Genomic DNA, 25,814 nt, shown 5'->3' with positions numbered 1-25,814 from the left:
CCCGGGTGCCACGGGACCCTCGGTTTGGGGAAAATACCGCAGGATTTGGCCGGTTGGATTTTGAACGCGACCAACTGCACCCTCGTCACGGTCAGCGCTAATGAGCGCTGAAATTAGCAGGGACCGGTCCTGCGGGACACGGCCCCCGGCCCCCCCCGGCCCCAGTGCCCCCCGGCCCCAGGGCAGCAGCTGCGGGCACCAAGACTCCCGAGTTCCGAGGTTTTATTGCAGCAGCGGAGCCCCGGGGCGGGGCCGGGCCCCCCCATTTCACACCCCCAGCACGCGGGAGGGCCAGGACGGACAGAGCAGGGGGGGACAATGGGGGGTGTTGGGGACAATGCGGGGGGGCAGCCCTCGGTGGGGCCGCAGGGGCGCTGGCTCAGGTCGCCCGGGGGGGTGCGGGGGTCCCCCGGGGGGCTCAGCTGGCCAGGATGTCGGAGGACTCGGACACCAGTTTGCCGTCGCGGGTCTCGATCTTCTTGATGACGATGGCGCGAGACTTGGTGAGGGACGAGCTCTCCGGGGCGGGGGGGGACACGGCGTAGCTGGAGCTGGAAAAGGAGGAGCCAAAGCCCCCCCCAAAGCCCGCGCCGAAGCCGGCAGCTGCGGGAGAGGGACCGGCCGTGAGCGCGCTGGCACCCAGCGGTGGCACCCAAGGGGGTCCCTGCTCCCCCCCTCCCGCCTTACCCGAGTACCCCGTGGTCTTGGTGTGGATGCTCAGGTTCTGCATGCCCGACTCCAGCCTGCCAGGACAGAGACTTTTTGGGGTGGATGTGGACAACAACATGCACCAAATATTGAGCAGGGGTTAAGGAACATGACCAAGGGCACACGGGGAGGCGGTGGCAGAGGGACACGAGGTCCTCAGGGCTGTGGCCTCAGCCTGGAGCTGCGGGTCCTGGGGGGGGCTGACAGCACGCCCTGAGCGCGGGGTGGGGGTCGGGGGCCTGTCCCGGTTCTGTTAAACCGAGTTCCAGTGGTTTCCCGCCAGCTGATCGCTCCTCGCCAACCGCGCCCCCCTGAGCGTCAGTGCGCGTGAGGGGGGGCGCAGCCGTGGGGCGCGGGGTCGCTGAGGGGGATGGACGCACATCCTGCGAGGGGCAATGGCAGTGAACTGAGAGTGACCAGCTGAGCACTCCATCCTGTTCACGTGCCACGTCACACAGAACCAGGAGATCACGAGGATCCTGCCCCGTTTCCCTGTGGCGACATTAGGAGGGGACCTGGCAAGTCGTCCCTGCCAACTGAGGCCAGTGACAGGCTGGATCCAGCTCCGCTGGGCTGCAGAGTTCAGTCCGGGACTCCGGGTGCCTGCCCTGCAGCTGTCAGGACTTTCCAGGTTGGTTTTGTGTATTTTGCATTGTTTTCTCTATTTTATCAGTAGCATTAGTAAAACATTTTTAACTTTTCCAGCTCTCTCCTCTCTGTCCTCCTCTGCCCCCGGTCGCCTGTCCATGGTGGGAAGGGGGAGAGGGAGGGGCTGAAAGGAAAAGGGGGTTACCTATACATCTGCCATGGTTCTATTGTCACCTGCAATCAAAACCTGACAGGGACATGCCCAAGGCCGTGTGGGGAGGCAGTGGCAGAGGGATGTGGGGTTCACAGCCTTGAGCTGCGGGTACCCGGGGTGGAGATGCGGAATGTGGAATAAAGGACGTGCCTGGGATGCCGGGTACGGGATATGGGATACGGGATGCGGGTCCCACGGTGTCACCCCCTCCGGGCGCCCCACCTGCTCTCCTCGCCCTCCAGCAGCTTCCTGTAGGTCGCGATCTCGATGTCCAGGGCCAGCTTGACGTTCATGAGCTCCTGGTACTCGCGCAGCTGCCGGGCCATGTCGGCCTTGGCCTGCTGCAGCGCGGCCTCCAGCTCCGCCAGCTTCCCCCGCGCGTCCTTGAGCGCCAGCTCGCCGCGCTCCTCGGCCTCCGCGATGGCCGTCTCCAGGCTGGCTCGCTGTCACCACAGGGGGACATGGAGAGCGGGCTGGGGGTCCCTCGTGCTGCAGCATCCCCGGCGCTCCAGCATCCTTTGTGCTGCAGCGTCCCTTGGCCCCCACGAAGCCACCCAGTGCCCCCAGCACCCCTCGCCCCTAAGAATCCCATGTCCCTGTATCCCGTGTGCCCCCCCAGGATCCGCCACATCCCACCATCCCTCACTGCACCCCCACATTCCCCACGTCCCCCCATCACTCCCCCCAGCATCCCCTGTGCCCCCAGCATCCCCCATGTCCCACTGTCCCTCGCCCCCAGGATATTGATCTCTCCTCCAATCTGGGGCTGCCAAGGGGGGTCCATGGGGTCCCAGGGGGTCCGTGGGGCCGCGGGGGTGGCGGCAGCGGGGGGAGGGGCAGCGTCTCCCCACTTCCACCCCCGGGCGGGGGGGGCTGTTCCCAGACCTGGTTTTTCAGCGCCTCGATCTCCGCCTGGATGCGCTGGATCAGCCTGTTGAGCTCGTTGATCTCGCTGCGGGTGTTGCGCAGGTCGTCCCCGTGCTTCCCCGCCGTGCTCTTCAGCTCCTCATACTGCGGGGGCACCACGCACATGGGGCTGCGGTCCCACCCCCCCGGGGACCCCACAGAGATGGGGCTGTGGTCCCACCCCCCGGGGACCCCACAGAGATGGGGCTGCGGTCCCACCCCCTGGCACCCCAAAGCTGGGGAGCGAAGCGGGGGGACGAGCCCGCGGGGGGGCGCTCGGGGCTGCAGCCGCTCCCACGCAGCAGCCACCTGGGGGCGGGGAGGGGCCGGGGGCGCCGCCCGCCGCACCTTGATCTGGTACATGCTCTCGGCCTCGGCGCGGCTGCGGTTGGCGATGTCCTCGTACTGCGCCTTCACCTCGGCGATGATCCCGTCCATGTCCAGGCTGCGGCTGTTGTCCATGCTCAGCACCACCGAGGTGTCGGAGACGTGCGACTGCAGCACCCGCAGCTCCTGCGGCAGCGCGGAGGGGTCAGGGCGGCCCGGCGCGCGCGGCCCCCCCCCCCCAGCGGCCGGACCCCCGACCTCCTCGTAGAGCTGCCTCAGGAAGCTGATCTCGTCCGTCAGGCTCTCCAGGCGCGACTCCAGCTCCACCTTGCTCATGTACGCCTCGTCCACGTCCTGGGGGAGCACGGCGCTCGTCACCCCCCGCGCCACCGCCCCCCCCAGCTGGGCCCCCCAACTCACCTTTTTGAGCAGGACAAACTCATTTTCCTTCTCGGTGCGGTGGTTGATCTCTTCTTCGTACCTGGGGGAGGAGACGGGGCTTGGAGCCGGGCAGGGGGGACATGGGGACACAGGAGACATGGGGACACAGGGATGGCAGGGTCATGGGGACATGTGGACATGGGGATACAGGGACATGGGGGACACAGGGATGTGGGGACATGGGGAATATGGGATGTGGGGACACAGTGATGCAGGGACACAGGACCCCCTCTCGCAGTGGCAGACCCCCCATTCCTGCCCAAAGCCACCCCAATGACACCCAAAGAGGACCGTCCATCCCCAGCCCCCCACCCCCAGGGACACGGAGCCCCCAGGGACACGGAGCCCCCGGGGACACGGAGCCCCCCAGGAGATGGAGCCCCCGGGGACACGGAGCCCCCCAGGACATGGAGCCCCCGGCCGGCGCCAGCACTGACTTGTTCTTGAACTCCTCCACCAGCCCCTCCATGCTGCCCAGCTCGGCCTCCAGGCGCAGGCGCTCCTGGCCCAGCCCGTCCAGCTGCCGCCGCAGGCTGGCGATGTAGCCCTCGAACAGCCCCCCCATGTTGCTGCGGGGGGGCTGCTGGCTCTGCAGGAGGCTCCACTTGGTCTCCAGCATCTTGTTCTGCTGCTCCAGGAACCGCACCTGGCGGGGGGAGGGGAGGGGGTCGTGTCACCCCAACACACGCGGCCTGGGATTCTGTCCTGGGAATGGGGGGACAGAGAGGGGGCAAATCCGGGCTCCTGGGGGCAAATCTGGGGCGCAAGGCTGGGGGTCCTGGGTACAAGGCTGGGGGTCCTGGGTGCTGCTTTGCGAGGGCAGACAGACTGAGGGTTCCCGGGTGCAAAATTGGGGTGCTGGGAGCAAGACCAATTGGGGGGCAGGGCTGAGGGGTCCTTCTCCAAGGGGTCACAATGTCCCCGAGGGGCTCAGGATGTACCGGGAGCGTCCGGGAGGTCCCTGAGGGGCTCGGGAGGTCCCTGAGAGGGTCTCAGTGTCCCCAAGGGGGTCTCAATGTTCCCAAGGGGGTCAGGATGTACTTGAGGGGTCCAGGAGGTCCCTGAGGGGGTCTCAGTGTCCCCAAGGGGGTCTCAATGTCCCCAAGGGGGTTGGGAGGTCCCTGGAGGGGTCCGAAGGTCCCCGAGGGGCTCAGGAGGTCCCTGAGGGGCTCTCAATGTCCCCAAGGAGCTCAGGGTGTGTCCAGAGGGGTCTGAATGTCCCCAGGGGGCTCCGGAGGTCCCGGGGGTCCCAGCTCGGCCCACCTTGTCGATGAAGGAGGCGAACTTGTTGTTGAGCGTCTTGATCTGCTCCTTCTCCTCCTTGCGCACGCGCTGGATGCTGGGGTCGATCTCCAGGTTCAGGGGGGTCAGCAGGCTCTGGTTGACGCTGACGGCCGCGATGCCGCCGCCCGCGCCCGCCGCGGCCCCGGCGCCCCGGTACAGCCCGGCCCCGAAGCGGCTCCCGCCGTAGGCGCCGAAGGCCGAGGCCGCGCTCATCCTCACGGCCGGGCCCGCCGTGTAGGAGCGGGAGCTGAAGGAGCGGCCGGGGCCGGCGGAGCCGCCGCTGCTGCGGACGCTCTTCCTGGTGATGGTGACCGACATGGTGCCACGGGCCGGGACACAGGTGGGCAGGCGGCGGGAAGTGGGAAAGGAGGTCGGCAAATGGAAAAGGAGGGTGGAAAATGGGGAAGGAGGCTGGAAAACGGGAAAAGAAGTTGGAAAATGGGGAAAGGAAGTTTTAAAGTGGGGAAGAAGGTTGGAAAGTGGGGAAGAAGGTGGGAAAATGGGGAAGAAGGTTGGAAAGTGGGGAAGGAAGTTGGAAAACGAGGAAGGAAGTTTTCAAGCGGGGAAGGAAGCTGGAAATGGGCAAGAAGGTTGGAAAACGAGCAGGCAAGTCGCACGGAGGTTGCGAGCTGAGCGAGAAGGTGGCGGAGGGTGCAAAAGGGTTTGCGAGCAGGTCGCGGTGGGGCGGCCGCGCGGGGCGGGCGCAGCAGGGGCAGCAGGAGCAGCAGCAGCAGCAGCAGCAGGAGCAGGAGGGTGGTGTTGGCAGGAGCGGCGGGGCCGGCAGAGCGGGGCCGGCAGAGCGGGTGCGGGGGGGCGGCGGCGCTGGGGCGGCCGCGCTGGGGTTGGCGCAGCCGGGCTGGAGGCGGCGGCCCGACCGGCAGGACGGGTTGGGGGGGCCGGGCGGGGCGGGGTGAGCGGCTCCGGTTTATATCCCCGAGCCGGGGGAGGGACCGGCGGGGGGGGCCGGGAAGCCCCGGGAAGCGGCACCTGCTGCTGCGCTTTAACCCCTTCGGGGGACCCGCCGGGATGCGCCGGGATGTACCAGGATCCACTGGGATGTACCGGGATCCACTGGGACGTGCCGGGACCCGCCGGGATGTACCGGGACCCGCCGGGATGTGCCGGGACCCGCCGGGATGTACCGGGATCTGCTGGGACGTACCGGGACCCGCCGGGCCGGGTCCGGGTCGCGCCCCCCGGGTGGTCCCGCAGGCGATGGGGACAGCGAGGAGGAGAACGGGGCGCAGGGGAGGCGGGGGCGCTCACCCCAAGAGCCGGTGTCTGGTGCCCCATTGGCACTCTGAGCCCCCAGGGCGTGTCCCCAGTTTATATCCCCAGCCCCATGTCCCCAACCTACATTCCAAGTTTGTGTCCCCGAGCCCATGTCCCAAATCTACAACCCAGACCTGCACCCCCAAGCCCCTGTACCCCCCGTTGTCCCCAACCCGTGTCCCAGATCCCCTGTTCCAACCCACATCCCGACCGAGCCCCGCGTCCGTCCCCCCGCACGAACCCGCAAAACGGGGAAAACCACCAGAACAGCCCTTGGGCCGGGCCGGGCCGGGCTCGTCCCGCACGGAGCAGCGGGCGCGGGGCCGGGCCGCACCAGGCACCCGCACCCAGGGGGGCCGTTTGGGGCTCGGTTGGGTTTATTGGGTCTTGGGGCGGTTGTGGCTCAGGGGGTGACCAGGAATGTGGGGTAAACCCATGGAGACCCCTCCTCATCCAGCCCCCGTCTCCCCAGGGAGGCCTCTTCATCCCTCCATCCCTCCATCTATCTATCCATCCACCCATCCATCCCTCCCTCCATCCATCCATCCCTCCCTCCATCCACCCATCCCTCTGTCCCTCCATCCATCCCTCTGTCCCTCCATCCATCCCTCTGTCCCTCCATCCACCCCTCCCCGCTGGGACAGACCGACCCCCCCCTCCTGAATCCCCAGCCCCCCCAGTCCAGCGCTTGGATCAGCGCCCCCTTGTTGAAGCACGGGGGGTGGGACCCTCCCGAGCTCCCGGCTTTGCACGGGGGGTCTCAAAGGCCCCCAAAGCTGCGACGTGTGAGAGGGGACGGGATCTGCCTCCCCCCCACCCCCGGGGGCTGAAAGCGGCCGCGGCCCGGGGGGGGAGCTGGGACGTTATCCCGCCCCCCCGGGGCCTCCACAGCCCCGGAGGTCGCTCCATCCCCCCCGGACTCTCTGCCCCCCCGGAGGTCGCTCCATCCCCCCCGGACTCTCTGCCCCCCCGGAGGTCGCTCCATCCCCCCCGGACTCTCTGCCCCCCCGGAGGTCGCTCCATCCCCCCCCGGACTCTCTGCCCCCCCGGAGGTCGCTCCATCCCCCCCGGACTCTCTGCCCCCCCGGAGGTCGCTCCATCCCGCCCGGCTCCTCTTATCACGCAGGAATTTGCATTCCAGGCAAATACCTCCGTCCCCACTGAGATACCGGCGCGGGGGGGGCGGGCGCCAGGTCCCGGCGGGACCCCCGACCCCCCCCGAGCCCCCCCGAGCCCCCCGGGCCGGCAGGACGAGTCCTGGACCAGAGGCCGAGCCCCGCTCTGCCTCGTCCCCTTCCCGGGGGACAAACGGGACAGGGAGGGGGCAAAGGAACGTCCCCGCCACCCCCAAAAAGTCGCCCTGAGTGGTCAGCCCACGGGTGGGTGGTCACGCCATGAATCCCCCACGCCTGTCACCCCGGGGTACAGACCCCCCGGTGCCCCCCACTTCCCCGGGGGAGGGCGGCGGGTCCGGCCGCAGCTCCATCGCTCAGGAACGCAGCGGGACTGGAGCCCTGGGGGGACGGGCTGTCCCCTGGTGTCCCCCTGGTGTCCCCGGGGTGTCCTCGGGGTGTCCCCGTGGTGCCCCCACCGCCCGGGGCACATGGGGGTGGGTGGTGGCCCTGGGGGGTCGGAACCGCGGGACCCCCGCTCGGCGGCTCCGGCGCCTCCATTTCCTCGTCCCGCCCGTCCCGTCCCCCCCGCGGTGTCACCCTCGGAGGAGCCGAAATGGCGCAGCTTTGGCAGAGGGACAAACCCCGCGGCGGGAGCGGAGCCCGGGGCGGGAACGGCCAAAATGGGGCAAAACGGGGCAGGAACGGGGCAAAATGGGACTGGAACGGAGCAAAGTGGGGCGGAACGGGGCAAAACGGAGCGGGAACGGGGCAAAATGGGTGAGGAACGGAGCGGGAATGGGGCAGAATGGGGCAGAATGGGGCGGGGGTGACCAAGGGGACGCCGGCACAGGAGACGGGGACAGAGCCCCAGGTTTCCCAGGGAAAAGGGGCCGGGATGGGCCCCCCAAGCGCCGCGCGCACCGCCCCCCCCGCTCTGACTCAGCCCCTCAGGCCCGGCCAGAGCAAACACGGGCAGCGCCGGGGCGCGGGGGGCGCGGACTGCGGGACCCCGTGCGGCCCCGCCCACGCGTGTCCCCGCCGCGCAAAGTGCAGACGTGCGGGGCCGTGCACGGCGGGGGGGGCGAGAGGGTTTGGTTGTGCAAAGGTGTGTTTGTGCAACGGCTCGTGGAACGCGCCCGCGCCTGGAAACGGGCGCTGGTGCAAAAGTGCGCGGTTGTGCGAGGGGCGCGGTTGTGCAAAGGAGCGCGTTCCTGCACGGGGGCACGCTCGTGCAAAGATGCGTGCTCGTGCAAAGCTGCGTGCTCGTGCAAGGGGCGTGCTTGTGCAAAGCTGTGTGCTCGTGCAAAGGTGCGTGCACGTGCAAGGTGCGCTCTTGTGCGCGGCGCATCCCCGTGCGGGGTTCACGCTCCCGAGCGCTGCGGGGTGACCCCCCCCCCAAACCCGGGACGCGCCGGGTCCCCCCAGAGCCGCCGCTGTGACCCCGGGGCCGTGCCCCCCCCAGCCCGCGGGGCCGAGGCGCCGCAGATAACGCTGGAATTTCCCCCCCCCGCGATGCTCCGGCCCCGCCCTGGATCAGCCCCGCGGCGATAAGCGCTGGGGGGGAGCTCGGGGGACCCACAGCCCCCAGCGGGGTGTCCCTGGTCTGGGGGGGAGCCCGGGGTACCCACAGCCCCCAGCGGGGTGTCCCTGGTCTGGGGGGGAGCCTGGGGGGGGATGCCTGGGTCCCCCCTCCCACCTGGGAGAGCCCGGGCGGGATCCTGGAGCGTTGGGCGGGACGAGCCCCCGGGCCGGGCCGGGACTGTCCCACGTCCCCACGGGGGGACCCACACCGACCCCCACGCGGGGCCTCTGGGGTCTCCCCCACTTGTGACCCCCAGGGACAGGGGGGTCCTGCCACCCCCAGGGGTGGGGGGATGTGGGGCTGGCGTGCAAAGGTGGGGACAGCTGGAGCTGGGGGGGGTCCCTAAAATGTGTGGGACCCCCCAAAACATGTGGGACCCCCAAAAACATGTGGCGCTGAGCCTCGTCCCTCTGCCCCAGGGCCCCCAGGTTATGGGGCAGCCCCCACCCTGCACCCCCCGAGAACAAAGCGTTGGGCCGGCTCCAGCCCCACCTTCCCGCGCTGGCCGGAGCGGGGCCGTGGGGAGGGGCCGTGGGGCCGCCCCCTCCTCGCCCCGCTATAAATCACGCCCGTCCCTCCGTGCGTCCATCCATCCGGCTCCGTCCATCCATCCGTCCGGCTTCGTCCGTCCGGCTCCGTGGTCCCGCTCCGCTGCCCCGCACCATGAGCTACTCCCGCAGCACCGTGTACTCCAGCACCCACCGCTCCGGCGGCGCCCGCCGCTTCGCGCCCCTGGGCAGCGCGGCCAGCGTGTACGCCGGCGCGGGGGGCTCGGGCTCCCGCATCTCCGTCACCCGCACCAGCACCCTGAGCAGCGCGGGGGGCAGCTATGGGGGCGGCTATGGGGCCGGCTATGGGGCTGCCCTGGGGGGCAGCGTGTTGCTGTCGGGCTCCGGCGTGGTGACCAACGAGAAGGAGGCGATGCAGGAGCTCAACGACCGCTTGGCCACCTACTTGGAGAAGGTGCGGAGCCTGGAGCAGGAGAACCGGCGCCTGGAGGTGCAGATCCGCGAGGTCATGGCCAAGAGAGGCCCCAGCACCCGGGACTGGAGCCACTACTGGGACGTCATCGAGGAGCTGCGGGACAAGGTGGGGTCCCCACGGCCCCTCGGCGTGCGCGGGGTCCCCAGCGCGGGCGGTGGCAGCGGGGGGTTAAGCATTAACCCGGCGGGTGGTGGGGCTGGGTGGACTTTGCACCCCCGGGATGTCACCGTGTGCGGCGGGACGTCCCTGGGGGCTTCACTTGGCGGGTGAGGGGACATGGCCAAGGGCACGGGGCAAGGCGGTGTCGGAGGGTCCAGTGAGGCCCACACCCTCCAGCATCACCTTCCCAAGGTCACCCAAACCCCAGCCACGCCCGGCCCGGACGCCTGGGTCCCCTCACATGAGCCCCCCCGCTTTATCGCGGTTTTTCCGGGGCGCGGCTCCCCCCCCGCGGGAGCGCGGCGCCTGCCAAGGTGGCACCTGCGCGGGTGACGTGGTGACGTGGGGGCGGCGCGGGGGCCCGCGCCCCGGTGACGGTGTCGTGTCCGTGTGTCTGTCTGCCCCCCCCCACCCCCAGATTTTCGGGGCCACGGTGGACAACGCCCGCGCGGTGCTGCAGATCGACAACGCGCGGCTGGCGGCCGACGACTTCAGGGTCAAGTGAGGGACGGGGACGGGACGGGACGGGACGGGGATGGGGCGGGGGGGAACAAAGGTGGGATTGGAGTGGAAGTGGGGTCGGGGTTGGGAACGGGAATGGGAATAGGGCTGGGAATGGGGGTGGGAATGGGAATAGGGGTGGGAATGAGGTTGGGAACAGAGATGGGGATGGGGATGGGGATGGGGATGGGGACAGGGACAATGAATGGGGAATGGGAATGGGGACAAGAACAGGAATGGGGATGGGGACAGGGGTGGGAATAGGGGTGGGACAGGGATAAGAGCACAGATGGGGACGGGGCAAGGATGGGGATGAGGACAGGGATGGGATGGGATGGGATGGGATGGGATGGGATGGGATGGGATGGGATGGGGTGGGGATGAGGACAAGGATGGGATGGGGTGGGATGGGATGGGGTTGGAGATGGAGCTGAGAGTGGGGATGGGGATGGGAATGGGACAGGGACAAGAGCACAGATGGGGACAAGGACAGGGCTGGGGCTGGAGATGGGGATGGGGATGGGGACAGGGATGGGATGATGGGACAGGGATGATGGGCAGGGCTGGGATGATGGCAGGGCTGGGATGGCGGGCAGGGCCGGGATGGCGGGCAGGGCCGGCGGGCAGGGCCGCGGGCGCTGAGCGCGGTGCCGCAGGTACGAGGCCGAGCTGGCCATCCGCCTGTCGGTGGAGAACGACATCGTGGGGCTGCGCAAGGTGATCGACGACACCAACATGGCGCGGCTGCAGCTGGAGGGCGAGATCGAGGCGCTCAAGGAGGAGCTCATCTTCATGAAGAAGAACCACGAGGAGGTGGGCGGGGGCGGCGGGGACCGGCAGTGACACCGGCTGGGGGGGGCGGCGGGGACCCGTGGTGACACCAGCTGGGGGGGGGATGTTGGGGACCCGCGGTGACACCAGCTGGGGGGGGGGGGATGTTGGGGACCCGCAGTGACACCAGCTGGGGGGGGGGGGGATGTTGGGGACCCGTGGTGACACCAGCTGGGGGATGATGTTGGGGACCCGCGGTGACGCCGGCTGGGGGATGATGTTGGGGACCCGCGGTGACGCCGGCTGGTGGGGGGCGGCGGGGACCCCGCGGTGACACTAGCTAGGGGATGATGTTGGGCACCCCGCGGTGACACCGGCTGGGGGGCAGATGTTGGGGACCCCATGGTGATGCCGGCTGGGAGGGGGGATGTTGGGGACCCCGCGGTGACGCCGGCCGGCGGGGGGGACGGTGGGCCCCCATGGTGACGCCGGCCCCGCCCGTCGCTGCCGCCAGGAGGTGAAGAGCCTGCAGGCGCAGGCGGCCGAGTCGGCGCTGACGGTGGAGGTGGACGCGCCCAAGTCGCAGGACCTGGGCAAGATCATGGCCGAGATCCGCGCGCAGTACGACGCGCTGGCCCAGAAGAACCTGGAGGACCTGGAGAAGCAGTGGGGGCAGCAGGTGGGGCCGGGGTCCCCAGGACACCCACGGGGATTCGGCTCTTGGGGGTGTCGAGCCAAGGGGGGGGACATGAGGGGGAGCCCCAATGTGGGGAGTGTCCCCCGGGGGTCCCCAGTGTGACAGGGGGGCACCCCATGAGGAGCACTCCACCAAATGGGGTCCTGGCCCAAAAGTGGGGACACTCCTGGGAGACCCCCATCCCATAGGGGACCCCGAGACCTGGTGGGGACCTTCCCCAGGGGTTCTTGGTCCAACATCGGGACCTTTCTGGGGTGACCCCATCCCACAGGGGACCCCAAGTGTACAGTGGGGACCTTCTCCGAGGGTTCTTGGTCCAACATCGGGGACACCCCCCGAGGGAAACCCGCCCAGGGCGCCCCCGCGCCGGCCCTTTCCCGGGGGGTCGTGTCCGGCCCTGGGGCCGTTCGGGTGACCCCGTCCCAGCGGCTTCTCCTCCCGGGGCGGCGTCGCCCCCATGCGCTGGGGTGGGCGCTGACCCCGACCCCCACGCGTGACCCCAAGATCACCGAGAGCACCATGGAGATCACGCGGAGCAGCAAGGACGTGGACACGGCGCGCAGCACCGCGCTGGACCTGCGCCGCACCGTGCAGACGCTGGAGATCGACCTGGACTCCCTGCGCAACCAGGTGCGTCCCCGTGGCCCCGCGTCCCCATGTCCCTGTGTCCCCCACTTTCCCCGCGTCCCCTGTGTCCCCCGCGTCCCCCACGTCCCTGTGTCCCCCGTGTTCCCCACATCCCTCACATCCCTCGCATCCCCCACGTCCCCCATGTCCCCCACGTCCCCATGTCCCCATGTTCCCCGCATTTCCATGTCCCCCGTGTCCCTGCGTCCCCCGCGTCCCCTGCATTCCCCACGTCCCCGCATCCCCATGTCCCCCGCATCCCCATGTCCCCCGCATCCCCATGTCCCCCACATCTCCGCGTCCTCCGCATCCCCGCATCCCCCGCGTCCCCTGTGTCCCTGCGTCCCCTGTGTCCACGCGTTCCCCGTGTCCCCTGCGTCCCCCCATTGTCCCCGCATCCCCCACGTCCCCCACATCCCCACGTCCCCGTGTCCCCGCGTCCCCCACATCTGGGCCGCTGTGCTGCGCAGAGGGCCGGGCTGGAGGCGGCGCTGCGGGAGGCCGAGAGCCGCTACGGCGCGCAGCTGGAGCAGCTGCAGGCGCTGGTGCTGCACGCCGAGGCCGAGCTGGCACAGCTGCGCGCGGAGCTGCAGCGCCAGGCCGGCGAGCACCAGGCGCTGCTCAGCGTGCGCGACAAGCTGCAGGCGGAGATCGCGACGTACCGGCAGCTGCTGGACGGCGGGGACGAGTTCAGGTGAGGGGGAGCTCAGGTGAGGGGGGGGAGCTCAGGTGAGGGGGGGGAGCTCAGGTGAGGGGTGGGAGCGGCGGGCTGCACGGGGACAGCGGCGATGGGGCTGCGGGTCCATCGGCCGAGTGCTCTGGGGACAGCGAGGGGACAGCGGTGGCATCCAGCAGGGATGGGTCCCAGGTGATGGGATGTCCAGGTCCCATCCTTCAGGGCACCCTGGAGACAGTGAGGGGACAGCGGTGGCATCCAGAAGGGATGAGTCCCAAGTGATAGGATGTCCCAGGTCCCACCACCCTCAGTTCTCTGGGGACAGTGAGGGGACAGCGGTGACATCCAGCCGGATGAGCCCAACCTGCCGGGTCGCACCGGCCCCATCCTCCAGGACCCTCCAGCTCCGTCACCTCTCGGTCCCTTGGGGTGACACGGAGAAGGGGGGGGGTGACAGCTCCGAGGGGGCGGCACGGGGAAGGGGCACGGCGGGCTGTCCCCGCCCCCTCAGCCGCCCCTGGTCCCGCAGCCTGCAGGACGCCCTGGACAAGGAGAGCACCAGCACCACCACCCAGCGCAGCACCCAGCGGCTGCTGGACGGGAAGGTGGTGACCGAGACCAAGGAGGTGAAGGTGCGGACGTACTGAGCCGCTCAGGGGACCCCCGGCACCCCGGGGACACCTGGACCCCCAGGGACACCTGCAATGCCGGGGGGGCCCCCGGGCTCCCCTCCCCAATAAAATGGCAATTTCACCCCTTGGGGAGGTGTCTCATCTTGGTGTCTTTACCTTTCGGGCGAGGGAACAGGGATGGGGCTGCTGGGAGGGGGAAACTGAGGCACGAGGGGGCGGTGAGAGGCTGGAGAGCCTGGGGGGTGGACAGAGGGATAGACAGAGGGACAGACAGGTGGACAGGTGGGTGGTTTGATGCTGGATGGATGGATGGGTGGACAGACATATGGACAAATGAAGGGACGGAGGGGTGGATGGATGGAAGGATGGACGGAAGGATGGATGGACGGATGGATGGATGGACAGACAGACATATGGATGGGGAGCTGGTAGGTGGGGCGGATGCAAGGCGGGGGCTGCGGCGGATGGACAGGCAGCCGGACAGGACAGACAGACAGCCGCGGGGTCGTTCCCGGGCTCCGGCCGCCTCCCCGTGGCGGAGCCGCCGCTGCCGGGGGGACACGGGGGACGGGGCGGGGGGGCGGGGGGGCGGCGCTGCGCCCCGCGGCTCAGCCTGCAAGGCCGGGGTGCAGCCAGGGGGTGCCGCTGTTTCGCAGGGGGTGCCGGTGTTTTTTGCACGGGGTGCCGGTGTTTTGCAGGGGGTGCCGGTGCTTTGCAGGGGGTGCCGGTGTTTCGCAGGGGGTGCCGGTTTTTTGCACGGAGTGCCGGTGCTTTGCAGGGGGTGCCGGTGTTTTGCGGGAGGTGCCGGTGTTTTGCACGGGGTGCCGGTTTTTTGCAGGGGGTGCCGGTGTTTTGCAGGGGGTGCCGGTGTTTTTTGCAGGGGGTGCCGCTGTTTCGCAGGGGGTGCCGGTTTTTTGCACGGGGTGCCGGTGCTTTGCAGGGGGTGCCGGTGTTTCGCAGGGGGGTGCCGGTTTTTTGCAGGGGGTGCCGGTTCTTTGCAGGGGGTGCCGGTGTTTTGCAGGGGGTGCCGGTTCTTTGCAGGGGGTGCCGGTGCTCCGCGGGGGGTGCCGGTGCTCCGCACGCCGCCCCGCACACCCAATCGCGGCGCGGGCGGCGCCGCCAAGCGCAGAATCAGCTGCTCCCCCAGCCGGCCCCGCCCCTCTGGAAAGGGGCGGGCCGCTCATAGTCACGTGACGGCGCCATCCGGGTCCTTTGCCTTCTCTGCCTCTTCCCAACATGGCGGCCTCAGGTGAGCGCTGCGCGGCGGCGGCGGTGCCCGGCGGCCTCCGCGGGGCGCGGCCGGCGCCGATGGGGCCCCCCCGGACCGCGCCGGGGCCTTCCGCTCCCCGGGGGGCTGCGGGGGCGGGCGGCAGCGGCGGCAGCGGCGGGACGGGGAGCGGGCGGCGGGACCGGAGAACCGGCCTCCCCCCCCAACACTTCCACCCCGTCCCCTCAGGGCCAGCGCGCGCGGCCGCCGCCTCCCGCCCCCCCCCTTCTTCCCCGCCTCCCTTTGGTGGGGGGGCGCGCGCCGCCGGCGGTGATTGACGTTCCGGGGGGAGCGGGCGGGCGCAGATGGAGGCTCGGGCGCGGCAGTGCGCAGGCGCGGGCGGGGCGGGGGGAGCGGGGCGGCACCCACGTGGGTGCGCGGCGCGCACGCGGTCGGGCGGCCGGTACCGGGGGGCGCGCCGGGGACGGCCCGGGCACCGCAGCCCCGCCGGCGCCGCTCCGCCTGCCCCGCCGCGTACCCTTGGCTCTCCTTGCGGCCGGCGGCGGGCCGGAAACAGGTCGTTTCTTCCCCGGGAACCGGCGGACGCACCGTGCGCGCCCCCCACCGCCGTGGCTTTGTCCCCCGCCCGCTGCTCCCGCCCCGGTTCCCCCCAACATGGTGCTCGGTGCCGGCAGCAGGGGCGGCTCTTCCCTCCCCCGGCCCGCGCTCAGCCTGTTTCCCAGGCTTGCTTCTCCCCAGATAGCCCCCATTGGTAAATCCGGCACCCAGCGCCCTCCCCTGGCCCCGAGGTGTCGGCTCGGGCTCTGAGCCGCTCTCCTCCAGCCGCGGGCGCCATTTGGAGCCCGGTGGGGGGGAGGTGCAGAAATGATTCCTTTTGCTGCCCCACGTCTCTGGGGTTTTCGGAGCTGCCGTGCTCCCGGCTGCCCAGAACCCAGCACCGCCACGGGCACCGCCATGGGCACCGCCTGCCGGAGCTGCGGCACGGGCACCGCCAAGGGCACCACCTGCCGGGGCTGCGGCACGGGCACCACCTGCCGGGGCACCGCCACGGGCACCGCCAAGGGCACCACCTGCCGGGGCTGCGGCACGCTCAGGAGGCTTTGAAACAGGGCAGAACGCTGAAATGGGCCTCGTGGCGGGCAAGGACGCGCTGCCGGGCGGCGAGCGCTGTGCTTGGGCTCCTGAACCCGCGGTGACACCGACACGGCTCCTTCATGCTTCCAAACAGACGGTTTGATGCCACACGCCTTCGCCCTTCTCCGCAGGGCAGGGTGGGCATCGCTGCTGCCCCTGTTCCCCCGGGTGTGCGGGGCTCAGAGCCCCAGGGGAGGTTCTTGGGGCCGATCGTGGCCGCACAACCTTCTGCAAGGTTCCACATGTGCCATTCGGTGACAGAACGGGACCTCAGCCTGTCCCGGGGGCTCAGCTGCCCTTGGCGGGGTCAAACCTGCCCAGGTGGGGCCTCGGCAGGTGCAGCGACACCATCATCCTGCCGCACAAGCTGCTCCGCGCTGGCGCCTCCTGCGCGGGACCCGGCGACGGTTCGACGTGGCCGGAGCCAACCCGGGCTGTGGGTTCTGGGGCCGCCCGCGAGCTGACCCGGGTCATTTGGAAAGGGTTTTTGCCACGGTGGGGAGAGTAAAACAGCCCCGGCCTCCCTTCCTTGGGAGCGGCGCTCGCCGCCGGCGCAGCCTCTCTCCTTCGCCTCTGCCAGGCGGTCGCAGCTCTCCCGGCGTTTTATCCGGCACTGACGTCATTTTTCCATGAGTTTCCCCCTGGCAGACGGAGCGCTGAGTTGTTCCAAAGGGCTGGCGGGGTTCACAGCCGCCGGCCTTCGCCTGCGGTAGAGCCGCGTGCTCTGACAACCAGCGGCAAAATGGGGGGGGCCCAGAGGTGTGTGCAGCCGGGGGTGACGAGGCCCCTGGGCAGCACCTGTGCCGTGTCACCCCCCGATACGGCCACCAACGCGGCGCTGGGGGCTGGAAAGTGTCCCCCAGGGTCAGCGGTGACGATGGAGCAGCTCGTGTGGCTCAGCCGCCATGGTTTACCAGAACCTCGGGGTTAAGGGTCATTTTGGGGCTCAGCTCTTCTCTGACCCTGCCGGAGCCCCGAGGGACGTTGGGAGTGACAATGTGATGACGGTGTCAGGACAGGCGGTGCTGGGAGCTCCATCTTCGCGGGGTGCGGTTCCGCTGCCTTGGAACCCGCGCTCCGCCTAAGGCGGGCGAGCAGCGCCCCCGGAGCGGGTTTGTGCTGGGACGGGGTCCCGGCGCCGTGCCCGGCGCTCGGTCCGTGCGCGCGCTCCCGTTTCCCTGCTGGCCACTGGCGCTGGTGCCGGGGTTTCGGTGCAATAAAAGCGTGTGAAGCCGTGCGGTGAGCAGTCCCTCAGCCCCGCGCCCTGCCAGGCGAGCCGTGGCTAATTAGCGCCCGCAAACGAGCAGCCTGCGAAACTCCCGCGTCGGTTCTTGTTGTCATTAGGGCTGCCGCAGCCTTTCCTGGTTCACGGCCACCCCCCTGGCCGGCAGCCTGGGCCGCGGTGATCCAGCCCACGTCTGTCGTTCCATCCCAGCGCAGATAAGAGCGCGTTTCCAAAAGCACTGGCGCGTTTGCTGGAGCGTCTCGCAGCAGCCGCTCCTGCCCGTTCTGTGGCGAGAAGAGCTGAAGCGCTGCCCAGGGGCTCCCGGCTCCGGGGCTCTGCCCCCGGGGCTCTGCCCGCCGCGGTTTTGGGGGTGAGGGTGCGGTTCTTGCAGGTGAAGGTGCTGGTTTTGCGGGCGAACGCGCGGTGTTTGCAGGCAGAGGAGCTGCTCTGCGGGTGAGCAGCACCGGCTCCTGCTCTGCCGTCACGCCGCAGGGTGGCAGCAATTCCCTCTGCAAGGGAAGGAGAAACCGATACAGGATTCTGCAAACTGCACCGTAACCTGCCTGCCCACAGACACCGCGCGTCCCTGCGCCGCGGGACGGGCTGCAGCCGTGACAAGTACACACGCTGGAGCTGCGACGGAGCCCAAAAGTCCCCACGCTCCCCGAGCTGGAGGGATCTTGGGGTTTATGAAGGTGCTGGTGAGGCCGGTCGGATGGGGCTGCGGGGGATCCCGGCGGCTGCGGGACCCTGTGCCGCGCTCGCCACGTCTCGTCCTCCGTGCACGTGTGGTGGCGTCTCTCCCACCTCCTCCCCCTAGAATAACCAGCCCCCGGGGCTTTGTGGGTCCGGCTGACCCCAAAACCGTGAAATGCGAGTGGTGGAAGCTTTGATTCTCAGCCGCGATGGATTCGAGGCTGTTAATCCCTTTGGAAGTGGAAAATAAACTGGGATGGGTGGCCGGAGTCACGTCCGCTGGCCCAGGCGGCTCCTCCTTCCGCGCCCTCCAACCTGGGTGGTTTTGGGCATCGCTCACCCCGTCCTCTGTTTCCCCTCCAGCAAAGAAGAAGAACAAGAAGGGCAAGACCCTGACCCTGACGGACTTCCTGGCAGAGGACGGTGGCGGCGGCGGGGGCCCGACCTACATCCCCAAGCCCGTCAGCTGGGCCGACGAGACAGACGACCTGGAAGGAGACGGTACCGACTCCCAGACGTTGCTCAGTTTTGGTTTTCGGGGAGTCATTAAGCTCGGAGAGCAAACGGCGGTTCTCGTTAGGAGCGAGACTCGCGGTCTGGCCAGGGGAGGGAGGTTCTCACCCGCCCGGGGAACAGAAATGGGATAAAAGGGCTTTTTGTTGGTGTAACCAGAGCAGAGAAAGGGGAGGGGGGCGGGTTCACCAGAGCCCAGGACTTCACCGGCCATCGCCGTGAATTCTCCCTCTGCAAACATCCATACCGAGCCGCGGTATTTTTCCATGAGATGGGCTGCGATTCAAGCAGGAATTAATCCTGGAAAGGCTTTTAACGCGTTATTAAAAGGTGGCGGGTGAGATGGGCCGCAGCGGTGCTCTCCGGCCTCCCGCGGCGTCTCCGTGGTGGCTGCCGGTGCCGATTGTTCACCCCGGTTCCCGTTTCAGTCTCCACCACTTGGCACAGTAACGACGACGACGTGTACCGGGCCCCCCCGATCGACCGCTCCCTGCTGCCCACGGCCCCGCGCGCCGCGCGCGAGCCCAACATCGACAGGAGCCGCCTCCCGAAGTCGCCGCCCTACACCGCCTTCCTGGGAAACCTGCCCTACGACGTGACCGAGGAGTCCATCAAGGACTTCTTCAGGGGGCTCAACGTGAGTGGCGCTCGGGGCCGTGGGCTGGGGGGCTCCGGGCTGCGGGTCCCCGTTCCCGCTCCGTGAGGCGGCTCCTGCACGAGGAGCTGGAGCCAGTTCAGAGTTGGGGATGGAGCTGGGGAAGGAGGTTGAGGTTGGATGTGGGGAACAGTTTCTTCCCCAAAGGGCTGTGGGGCATTGAACAGGCTGCCCAGGGCAGAGCTGGAGCCGCCATCCCCGGGGGGCTGGACAGACGAGGTTCTCAGGGACGTTTTAGTGCCAGCGTTGGGTGGGCGGTTGGACTCGATGATCTTGAGGGGCTTTTCCACCCAGAACGATTCTGTTTCTCTCTCGCCTTGCTGGTCTCACCTTTTCCCCTCCTCTGCCTGTCTGGGATTTTCTGCCCTTTCTCCAGTGTAACCTCAGGAAGCGCCGCAGCCGCTGCTGACAGGGCTGACGGGCCCGAGCTGGCCCGGAGGCTGGTCCTCCGCGGGGCTTCCCGCGGGAGCGCGCTCGGGACCGGGCGCCCGCGCTGCCGTGGCGATGCTCCGTTTTCCCAGCTTTGAGAATTTTGGATGCCTGGGCTCGTTCGGGGAGGACGAGGCCGGGACAGCGCGCAGCGATGGGAACGGCCGTTTCCATCCCGGGGGTCTGGCTGGTCCGTGCTGCTGGAGCCCGGCACACCGTGCTGACGCAGCGGATAGTTCCCGCGCCGCTGCCCCTGTTTTCCTTCCCAGCTGGTTTGTGTGGCCTTTCCCGCCTGCTGAGGCAGCACCCGCTCCCCCTGCAGCGTGGGCGCAGCTCCGCGGAGCAGGAGGGAGCCCGGCGGCTGCGGCTTCGGCCGCGTCCCGGCAGGAGAGCGAGAAGCGAAGCGGGGTGGCCCTCGCTGGGCAGGTTTTGCTCCGCACCGCTCGCTCCTCCCTTCCCGGCCCCACCGGCGCTGGTTCGAGCGGCGGCTCCTGGCGCGCGGCTCGTCTGAGGGCGGGTTGTGCCGGCACATGGCGAGCTGCGGGTTTTCGGGGCTCCCAGCGGGGAATGAGCTGGAGCCGCTGAACCTCGGGACGCGCAGGGGCGGGGGGGATGTGTCGAAGGCGCAGGCGCGGCGGGGACATCTCAGAGGGCCTGAAGGGACACGGAGGGCTTCGAGTGCGACGTATCGCACGTGACATACGACGTGGCAAAACCAGCAAGCTGTCCCTGCCCCCAGACTCGCGTTGACCACAAAAAGACTTGGTGGGACAGATCTAAAGCTGATTTTTGACAGGGTTTGTTCCTCGGGAGCTTGGATGAGCTCCGGAGCGGGTGGGATGCGGAGGAGCCGGCGCGAGGAGCCCACGGCTGCGGGGTCAGGGTCTGCGGGCGCGGAGCAGCAGCGCCTCCCGGCCCTTCGCTCCCGTCCCCGCGGCAGCTGCTGGGACCTGCAGCTGGGAACCCCCGATGACACCAAATCCTCCAGGCGCGCGTCGGTGGCACTTCTGGTGTCGTGTGTTTGACAGGAGGGTTGAACCTCATCCGCGAGCGGATGAACTGGGTCCCCGATGGCGATGGGGTGTGCGGGTTTGGTGGCTCCATCCCGGCCCGTCGCGGAGCGCGGATCATCACGCGCGTCCCTCTTCCCCGCAGATCAGCGCCGTGCGGTTGCCGCGGGAGCCCACCAACCCCGAGAGGTTGAAAGGGTTTGGTTACGCCGAGTTCGAAGACATCGACTCCTTGTTCCAGGCGCTGAGCCTCAATGAAGAGGTGAGTCCCCGCGCAGAGCAGGCGCCTCACCGGCCGCGTCGGAGGCGTTTTCCTGCGGGGCGGCGGCTGGCCCGGCTCGAGAGACCTTCAGCAGGGCAGAAAGGGCGTTTTAAGGCCGTCAGCCCATGTTGTACCAGCCGCCCGCTCTGCGCTCGGGAATTGTCCCCAAAGCGGCTCCTCTCGCCCCCCACACGTCCTCAGGCCGTGGGGCTCATTTCTCCCTCTTTTTCCAGTCTCTGGGGAACAGGAGGATACGAGTGGATGTTGCCGATCAAGCTCAGGATAAAGGTTTGTATCCCTTCGGCTCGGCTCTCCCGGTCACCGCGTCCTGCGCCGGGTCGGTGACCGGCCCCGCTAGGAGGGGACAGACCGCTGTCGGCACCGCCCCAGGCGCCACGTGTGAGCGCTGCTGCGGGCAGGCCATGCTCGGCGCCCGCGGCGCTGCCGGAGGCCCCGGCCGGGATGTTTTGCCCGCCGGCACTTATCTAAGGGTTCCTCCCACGCCGCGGCCTGTCCCTATCGCGCTAATTGCCTCGGGAAGGGCTCTGCAGCGCGTCGGCGGTTCCGCTGATAGCACGCGGCGCCGGGGAGGCCAGGCCGTGCTCCCGCGGCCGCTCCTCTCGGTGAGCTGCAGCTCCTCCCTCCCCGGCAGATCGGGACGATCGCTGCTTTGGCAGAGACCGCGATCGCTTCCGCGACTCGGAGAGGTTCGAGAGCGACTGGAGGGCCCGTCCCGCCGCCAGCGACAGCTTCGACGACTACCCGCCCCGCAGGGGCGACGACAGCTTCGGGGACAGTGAGTTGGCGAGGGCACGCGGTTCCTCCGTTGCCGTCCCGAAGCGGCGGCTGCGGGGACCTGAACGGGGACACGGACTCGGGCCGCGGCTTCGCTCCTCCCCGGCACACGCATCTCCTGCCAGACTTGGTGGCCGCTTCCTCTGTGTCTGTAGCCCAAAGCCAAATCTGCATCTTTGTGTCCAAACAGCCACTTTTCTGTGGCTTCCCCTGAAAATCTGCGTTACCGTGGTGCCCGAGCGCGGTTTCTTCTGCTCGGTGCTTGGGCGCTGGCAGAGCTCGCTGCCCGGCTCCACTACTGTCAGGGCGCCGCCTCCCAGCTGCCTTTTCCCGCTTTGTTAAGGGGTTAATGACTCTCGCAGCAACGAGCGGCAGGAGGTCAGTGCAGCGGGCGCCGGGTTTCTCACCCCTTGTCCTCCGCAGGGTATCGGGACCGCTACGATGATCGGTATCGCGACGGGCCGCGGAGGGACATGGACCGCGGCTTCGGGGGCAGGGACCGCTACGATGACCGCAGCAGGGACTACGACCGAGGTGGGTGTCCCGGGGCCACCGCGGCACGGTGACTCGGGCTGCCCGGCGCCGCCCGGTCCCTCCTGACGGGGCAGGGGCTGCGCAGGATGAGCTCTTGCTCTTCCTCCCCTGGCGACTCGAGTCCCTGGCCTTGCTCTCGTCCCCAGCAGCGCCCAGCTCGGCCTGGCTTTGAGTGTGAGGCCGTTGTTGTAAAGACGCCTGCAGGAGGCGTTGGGTGGCCTGGACTCGCTGGGTTAACTGGGAAGGGCTTCTCCTCCCGCAGGCTACGACTCCAGGATAGGCAGCGGCAGGAGGGCGTTCGGCAGCGGCTACCGCCGGGACGACGACTACCGGGGCTGCGGCGACCGCTACGACGACCGCTACGACCGGAGGGACGACCGCATGGATCGCTGGAACTCCCGGGACGACTACGGCCGCGACGATTTCCGCCGCGAGGACAGAGGTGGGGCTCGGGGGGTCCCGGCCGCCCCCGGCGCCGCTGCGCGCGGCTCGGCGTGACGTGCGCTCGCTCGGCGGCTCTCGCTCCGTGGCAGGTCCCACGCAGAGGCCGAAGCTGAACCTGAAGCCCCGGAGCGCTCCCAAGGAGGAGGAGGCCACGGTGGCCCCCGCCGCCCAGTCCAGCCGCGCCGCCTCCATCTTCGGGGGCGCCAAACCGGTGGACACGGCGGCGCGGGAGCGCGAGGTGGAGGAGCGGCTGCAGAAGGAGCAGGAGAAGCTGCAGCGGCAGCTGGAGGACGATAAGAGGATAGAAAGACGGCCCCGAGAGAGGTGGGTTGGGGTGGGGGCCTCTGGCGTGAACCCCCACTGGGGGCGTCCTGGTGGTGCTGGGCTCCCTTGGGGACGGTTTGAGGGCACAGCGTCCATCCTGCCGCGTCCTTCTCTCCCCCCTTGGCCCTTCCTCTTGGCAGCGGTGCCGGTGACACTTCTCGGGTGCTCTGAACCCCCCGCTCATCTTCAACCCCCCAAATAACGCGCTCGCCCCTTCCCCCGGCACAGGCACCCCAGCTGGCGCAGCGAGGAGAACCAGGAGCGGTCGCGGACGGGGAGCGAGTCCTCGCAGACCGGCACCTCGGGCCCCCCCGGCGCCGCCGCGGGAACCGGCCCCACGGGCAGGAGTGAGTGCAGCGCGCCGGGCGCCCCCGCGCTGGGCCGCTCCCCGCGCGCCGCTGCAGCTCCCGCGTCCCCCGCAGCCACGCGGAGGCGGGAGAGCGAGAAGTCCCTGGAGAACGAGCCGCTGGCCAAGGAGGACGACGCCGCGGCCCCCAAGGCCAAGGAGGAGAAGCAGCCGCTGAAGGTGATGCCCGCGCCCCCCCCCAAGGAGAACGCCTGGGTGAAGCGCAGCAGCAACCCCCCCGCCCGCTCCCAGAGCTCGGACTCGGAGCAGCACTCGCCCACCAGGTTTGTGCCGGGGGCAGAAAACGAGTCCCCAACTTCTCCCCCCACGCTGTGCCCCCCCGGGTCCGTCCAGCCCCCCAGCAGCAAACGGCTCCCGCTCCTCCACCGGCCTGTTTGTCCTCCCCCCGCCGTTCTGCTGCTCATCACCATTTCCCCACAGCAACCAGACAGCGCCGAGCCCCTCCTTGGAAGACGGGACCCCCCCGAAGGGCGCCCACAGGAGAGGTGAGACCCAAATCTGCGCAGACAGCCCCCAAAAAACAGCCCTGGTAGGGGGGGGTTGTGCTCGGGGGGCTCGCGGACCCCTCACCCCTTTTCCTGCCGCAGGAGATGAGAACAAGCCGGATGGGGGACGGGACGGCGGCTCCAAGGCCCGAAGCGGCAGCTCCAACCGCGGCCCCGGGGATTCCGATCGGTGGGTGATGCCGGGGGGTCCCTGCGCTCCCAGCCCGCATTCGGGGTGCCCCCCAGCTCAGCGGGTCCCTGCGCTCCCAGCCCGCATTCGGGGTGCCCCCCCAGCTCAGCGGGTCCCTGCGCTCCCAGCCCGCATTCGGGGTGCCCCCCAGCTCAGCGGGTCCCTGCGCTCCCAGCCCGCATTCGGGGTGCCCCCCAGCTCAGCGGGTCCCTGCGCTCCCAGCCCGCATTCGGGGTGCCCCCTCAGCTCAGTGGGTCCCCATGCTCCCAGCCCGCATTCGGGGTGCCCCGCCAGTTCAGCAGAGCTGGGCTCCGCTTTAACCTGCGCTGCACAGTCGGGATTAAACCCCAGGCTGTGCTTAAACCCCACTGACCTCCTGAGCGCTGGTTTGCCCTCGAGGCCACGTCTCCCCAGTCTGGTACCGGCCAATGGCAACTGGAGCCGGCTGGGACCTGGAGCCGGCTGGGACCTGGAGCCGCTGGGACCTGGAGCCAGCCGGTGTCTGTCGTTGCAGGAAGGAGAGCAGGAAGGATCACGACTCGCGACCTGCGCCTGAGCCAAAGAAACTGGAGGAGGCCCCCCCCTCCGTGAGTGGCTGTGGGGTGACCCCCGGGCTCCTGGGGGGGCTCTTCTCGCGTTGGTTGTTTCGTTTGGCTTGCGGTGGGGTTGGGGTCACGCGTGTCCCCCCCGCAGTTCAGCCACGCCAGCAAATACGCTGCGCTCTCGGTGGACGGCGAGGACGACGGTGACGACGAGGAGTGCGCCGAGTGACCCCCCCGCGCCCGCCCGAGGACGGAATTCAGACCCACCAAATGCTCTGTGGAGACGAGACGGAAATAAACGTGACCCCCCCCCGGACCGTGTCGCTTCTTAACATGAAACAAAGTGCCCCACGTGAGGAAAGCGGCGCGTTCCGGGGGGACCCCGGGCCGGGGGGGGCGAGGAGCTCCCCCCCGCCCCCGAACGGGGAGGAATTGGGGAACTTGCCCCTCAGTGAACGCCCCCCCCGAGGTGGGGCTGCGGCCGGGGGGCTGCATTTTGGGGGCTCTGCCGGGGTCTCAGATGTGGGCCCTGGGCCCCCCCCCCAGTCCGGCCCTGGAAGGTACCGCCCCCCAGCCCCCCCGCTTCCCCGCTCACGGGTCCCCCCCTCACCCCCCCTCCCCCTTTCCAGACCCCAGAGCGGGAATGACCCGCAGTTGTGCCCCCCACCAAATGCTCCCAGATTTTCCTCTTTTAGCCGAATTTCGCCGTCACCGGCTCGCCGGGGCGGCTCCGGCACGGTGACGCTCGCACGGGGGGGGCCCTAAACCCCCCCTTTTCCCTTTTATCTGGGGAGGAAAGGGGGGGACACCTGCTCTGCCCCCCAGCACCTCCCGGTGAGGCTGGGCTCGTTTTAGCTGGCTGGAGGTGAAGGGGACACGGGGGACGGGGGGGGACACGGGGGACATGGGGGACACGGGGGACATGGGGGACAGTGCCCCCCCCGGGGCTGGCTCCCCCCAGAGAAACCTGTAAAAATGTGTACAAAATAATCTATGAACTCCTTGGTGCGCGGGGGGGCCCGGCCGCGGCCTCACCCTGCGCCCCCCCCTCATTTCTGCTGTTGTTTCCTCCAATAAAAGAATCTAAAACACCTTTTAATGCCCAAATCCTTTTGCCCCCCCCCCTTATTTCCCCCTCCCCATTTTTTCCCCCTTTTTTTCTCTTCCCCCCCCCCCCCGCCTCCAGGGGTCTCTGGGGGGTCCCCGCGGGCTGGAGCCCCAGCCGGGTGTCCCCTGCACCCCCCTCGGGGGCCCCAGATCTCGGGGTGTCCGGCGCTGCCCCCTGTCCCAGCCCGTCCCCCCGTGCCCCCCCGTGGCCCCCCCGCGGGGCGGTGCCGCTCCCGGCGCGGGGGGGCGGTTCAGTGGGTGTTTTTTTTGTGGCCGTTCCCAAGATCTTTGGGAAAAAAAAAGACACGGAACGCGGAGCGGGCGGAACGGGACGCGCGTGGGCCGGGGGGCCGCGCGTGGGCCGGGGGTGGGGCGGTGCGTGGGCCAGGG

At 69.3% G+C, this 25,814-nt stretch overlaps 3 protein-coding genes across 3 annotated transcripts; 2 read left to right on the top strand and 1 right to left on the bottom strand.

The window, feature by feature from the left end:
• Positions 1 to 418: 418 nt before the first annotated feature.
• Positions 419 to 4,786, bottom strand: KRT8 (keratin 8; the record flags this gene model as incomplete). Its single annotated transcript, XM_080360539.1, has 7 exons — positions 419 to 743; positions 1,733 to 1,953; positions 2,396 to 2,521; positions 2,765 to 3,097; positions 3,164 to 3,224; positions 3,622 to 3,830; positions 4,448 to 4,786. 7 exons carry the CDS (start codon positions 4,784 to 4,786, stop codon positions 419 to 421), a joined length of 1,614 nt encoding a protein of 537 aa, XP_080216665.1.
• A 4,314-nt stretch (positions 4,787 to 9,100) lies between these two features.
• On the top strand, positions 9,101 to 13,499 carry KRT18 (keratin 18; the record flags this gene model as incomplete). Its single annotated transcript, XM_080360662.1, has 7 exons — positions 9,101 to 9,526; positions 9,999 to 10,081; positions 10,738 to 10,894; positions 11,367 to 11,531; positions 12,054 to 12,179; positions 12,647 to 12,870; positions 13,382 to 13,499. 7 exons carry the CDS (start codon positions 9,101 to 9,103, stop codon positions 13,497 to 13,499), a joined length of 1,299 nt encoding a protein of 432 aa, XP_080216788.1.
• A 1,203-nt stretch (positions 13,500 to 14,702) lies between these two features.
• On the top strand, positions 14,703 to 24,633 carry EIF4B (eukaryotic translation initiation factor 4B). The gene is made up of 15 exons (XM_080360646.1): positions 14,703 to 14,733; positions 18,131 to 18,268; positions 18,709 to 18,917; positions 20,520 to 20,636; positions 20,870 to 20,924; positions 21,289 to 21,432; positions 21,855 to 21,965; positions 22,228 to 22,407; positions 22,499 to 22,733; positions 22,962 to 23,080; positions 23,156 to 23,363; positions 23,521 to 23,585; positions 23,688 to 23,775; positions 24,290 to 24,362; positions 24,469 to 24,633. The coding sequence occupies exons 1-15, from the start codon at positions 14,721 to 14,723 to the stop codon at positions 24,544 to 24,546; spliced, it is 1,833 nt and encodes a 610-aa protein (XP_080216772.1). The 5' UTR covers positions 14,703 to 14,720; the 3' UTR covers positions 24,547 to 24,633.
• The last annotated feature ends 1,181 nt before the right edge of the window (positions 24,634 to 25,814 follow it).

The sequence above is a fragment of the Nesoenas mayeri genome (genome assembly GCF_963082525.1).
Source record: "Nesoenas mayeri genome assembly, chromosome: 28".
NCBI classification, from domain to species: Eukaryota; Metazoa; Chordata; class Aves; order Columbiformes; family Columbidae; genus Nesoenas; species Nesoenas mayeri.
Note: the sequence above shows the minus strand (reverse complement) of the source record. Positions and strands in the feature narration are given on the sequence as shown.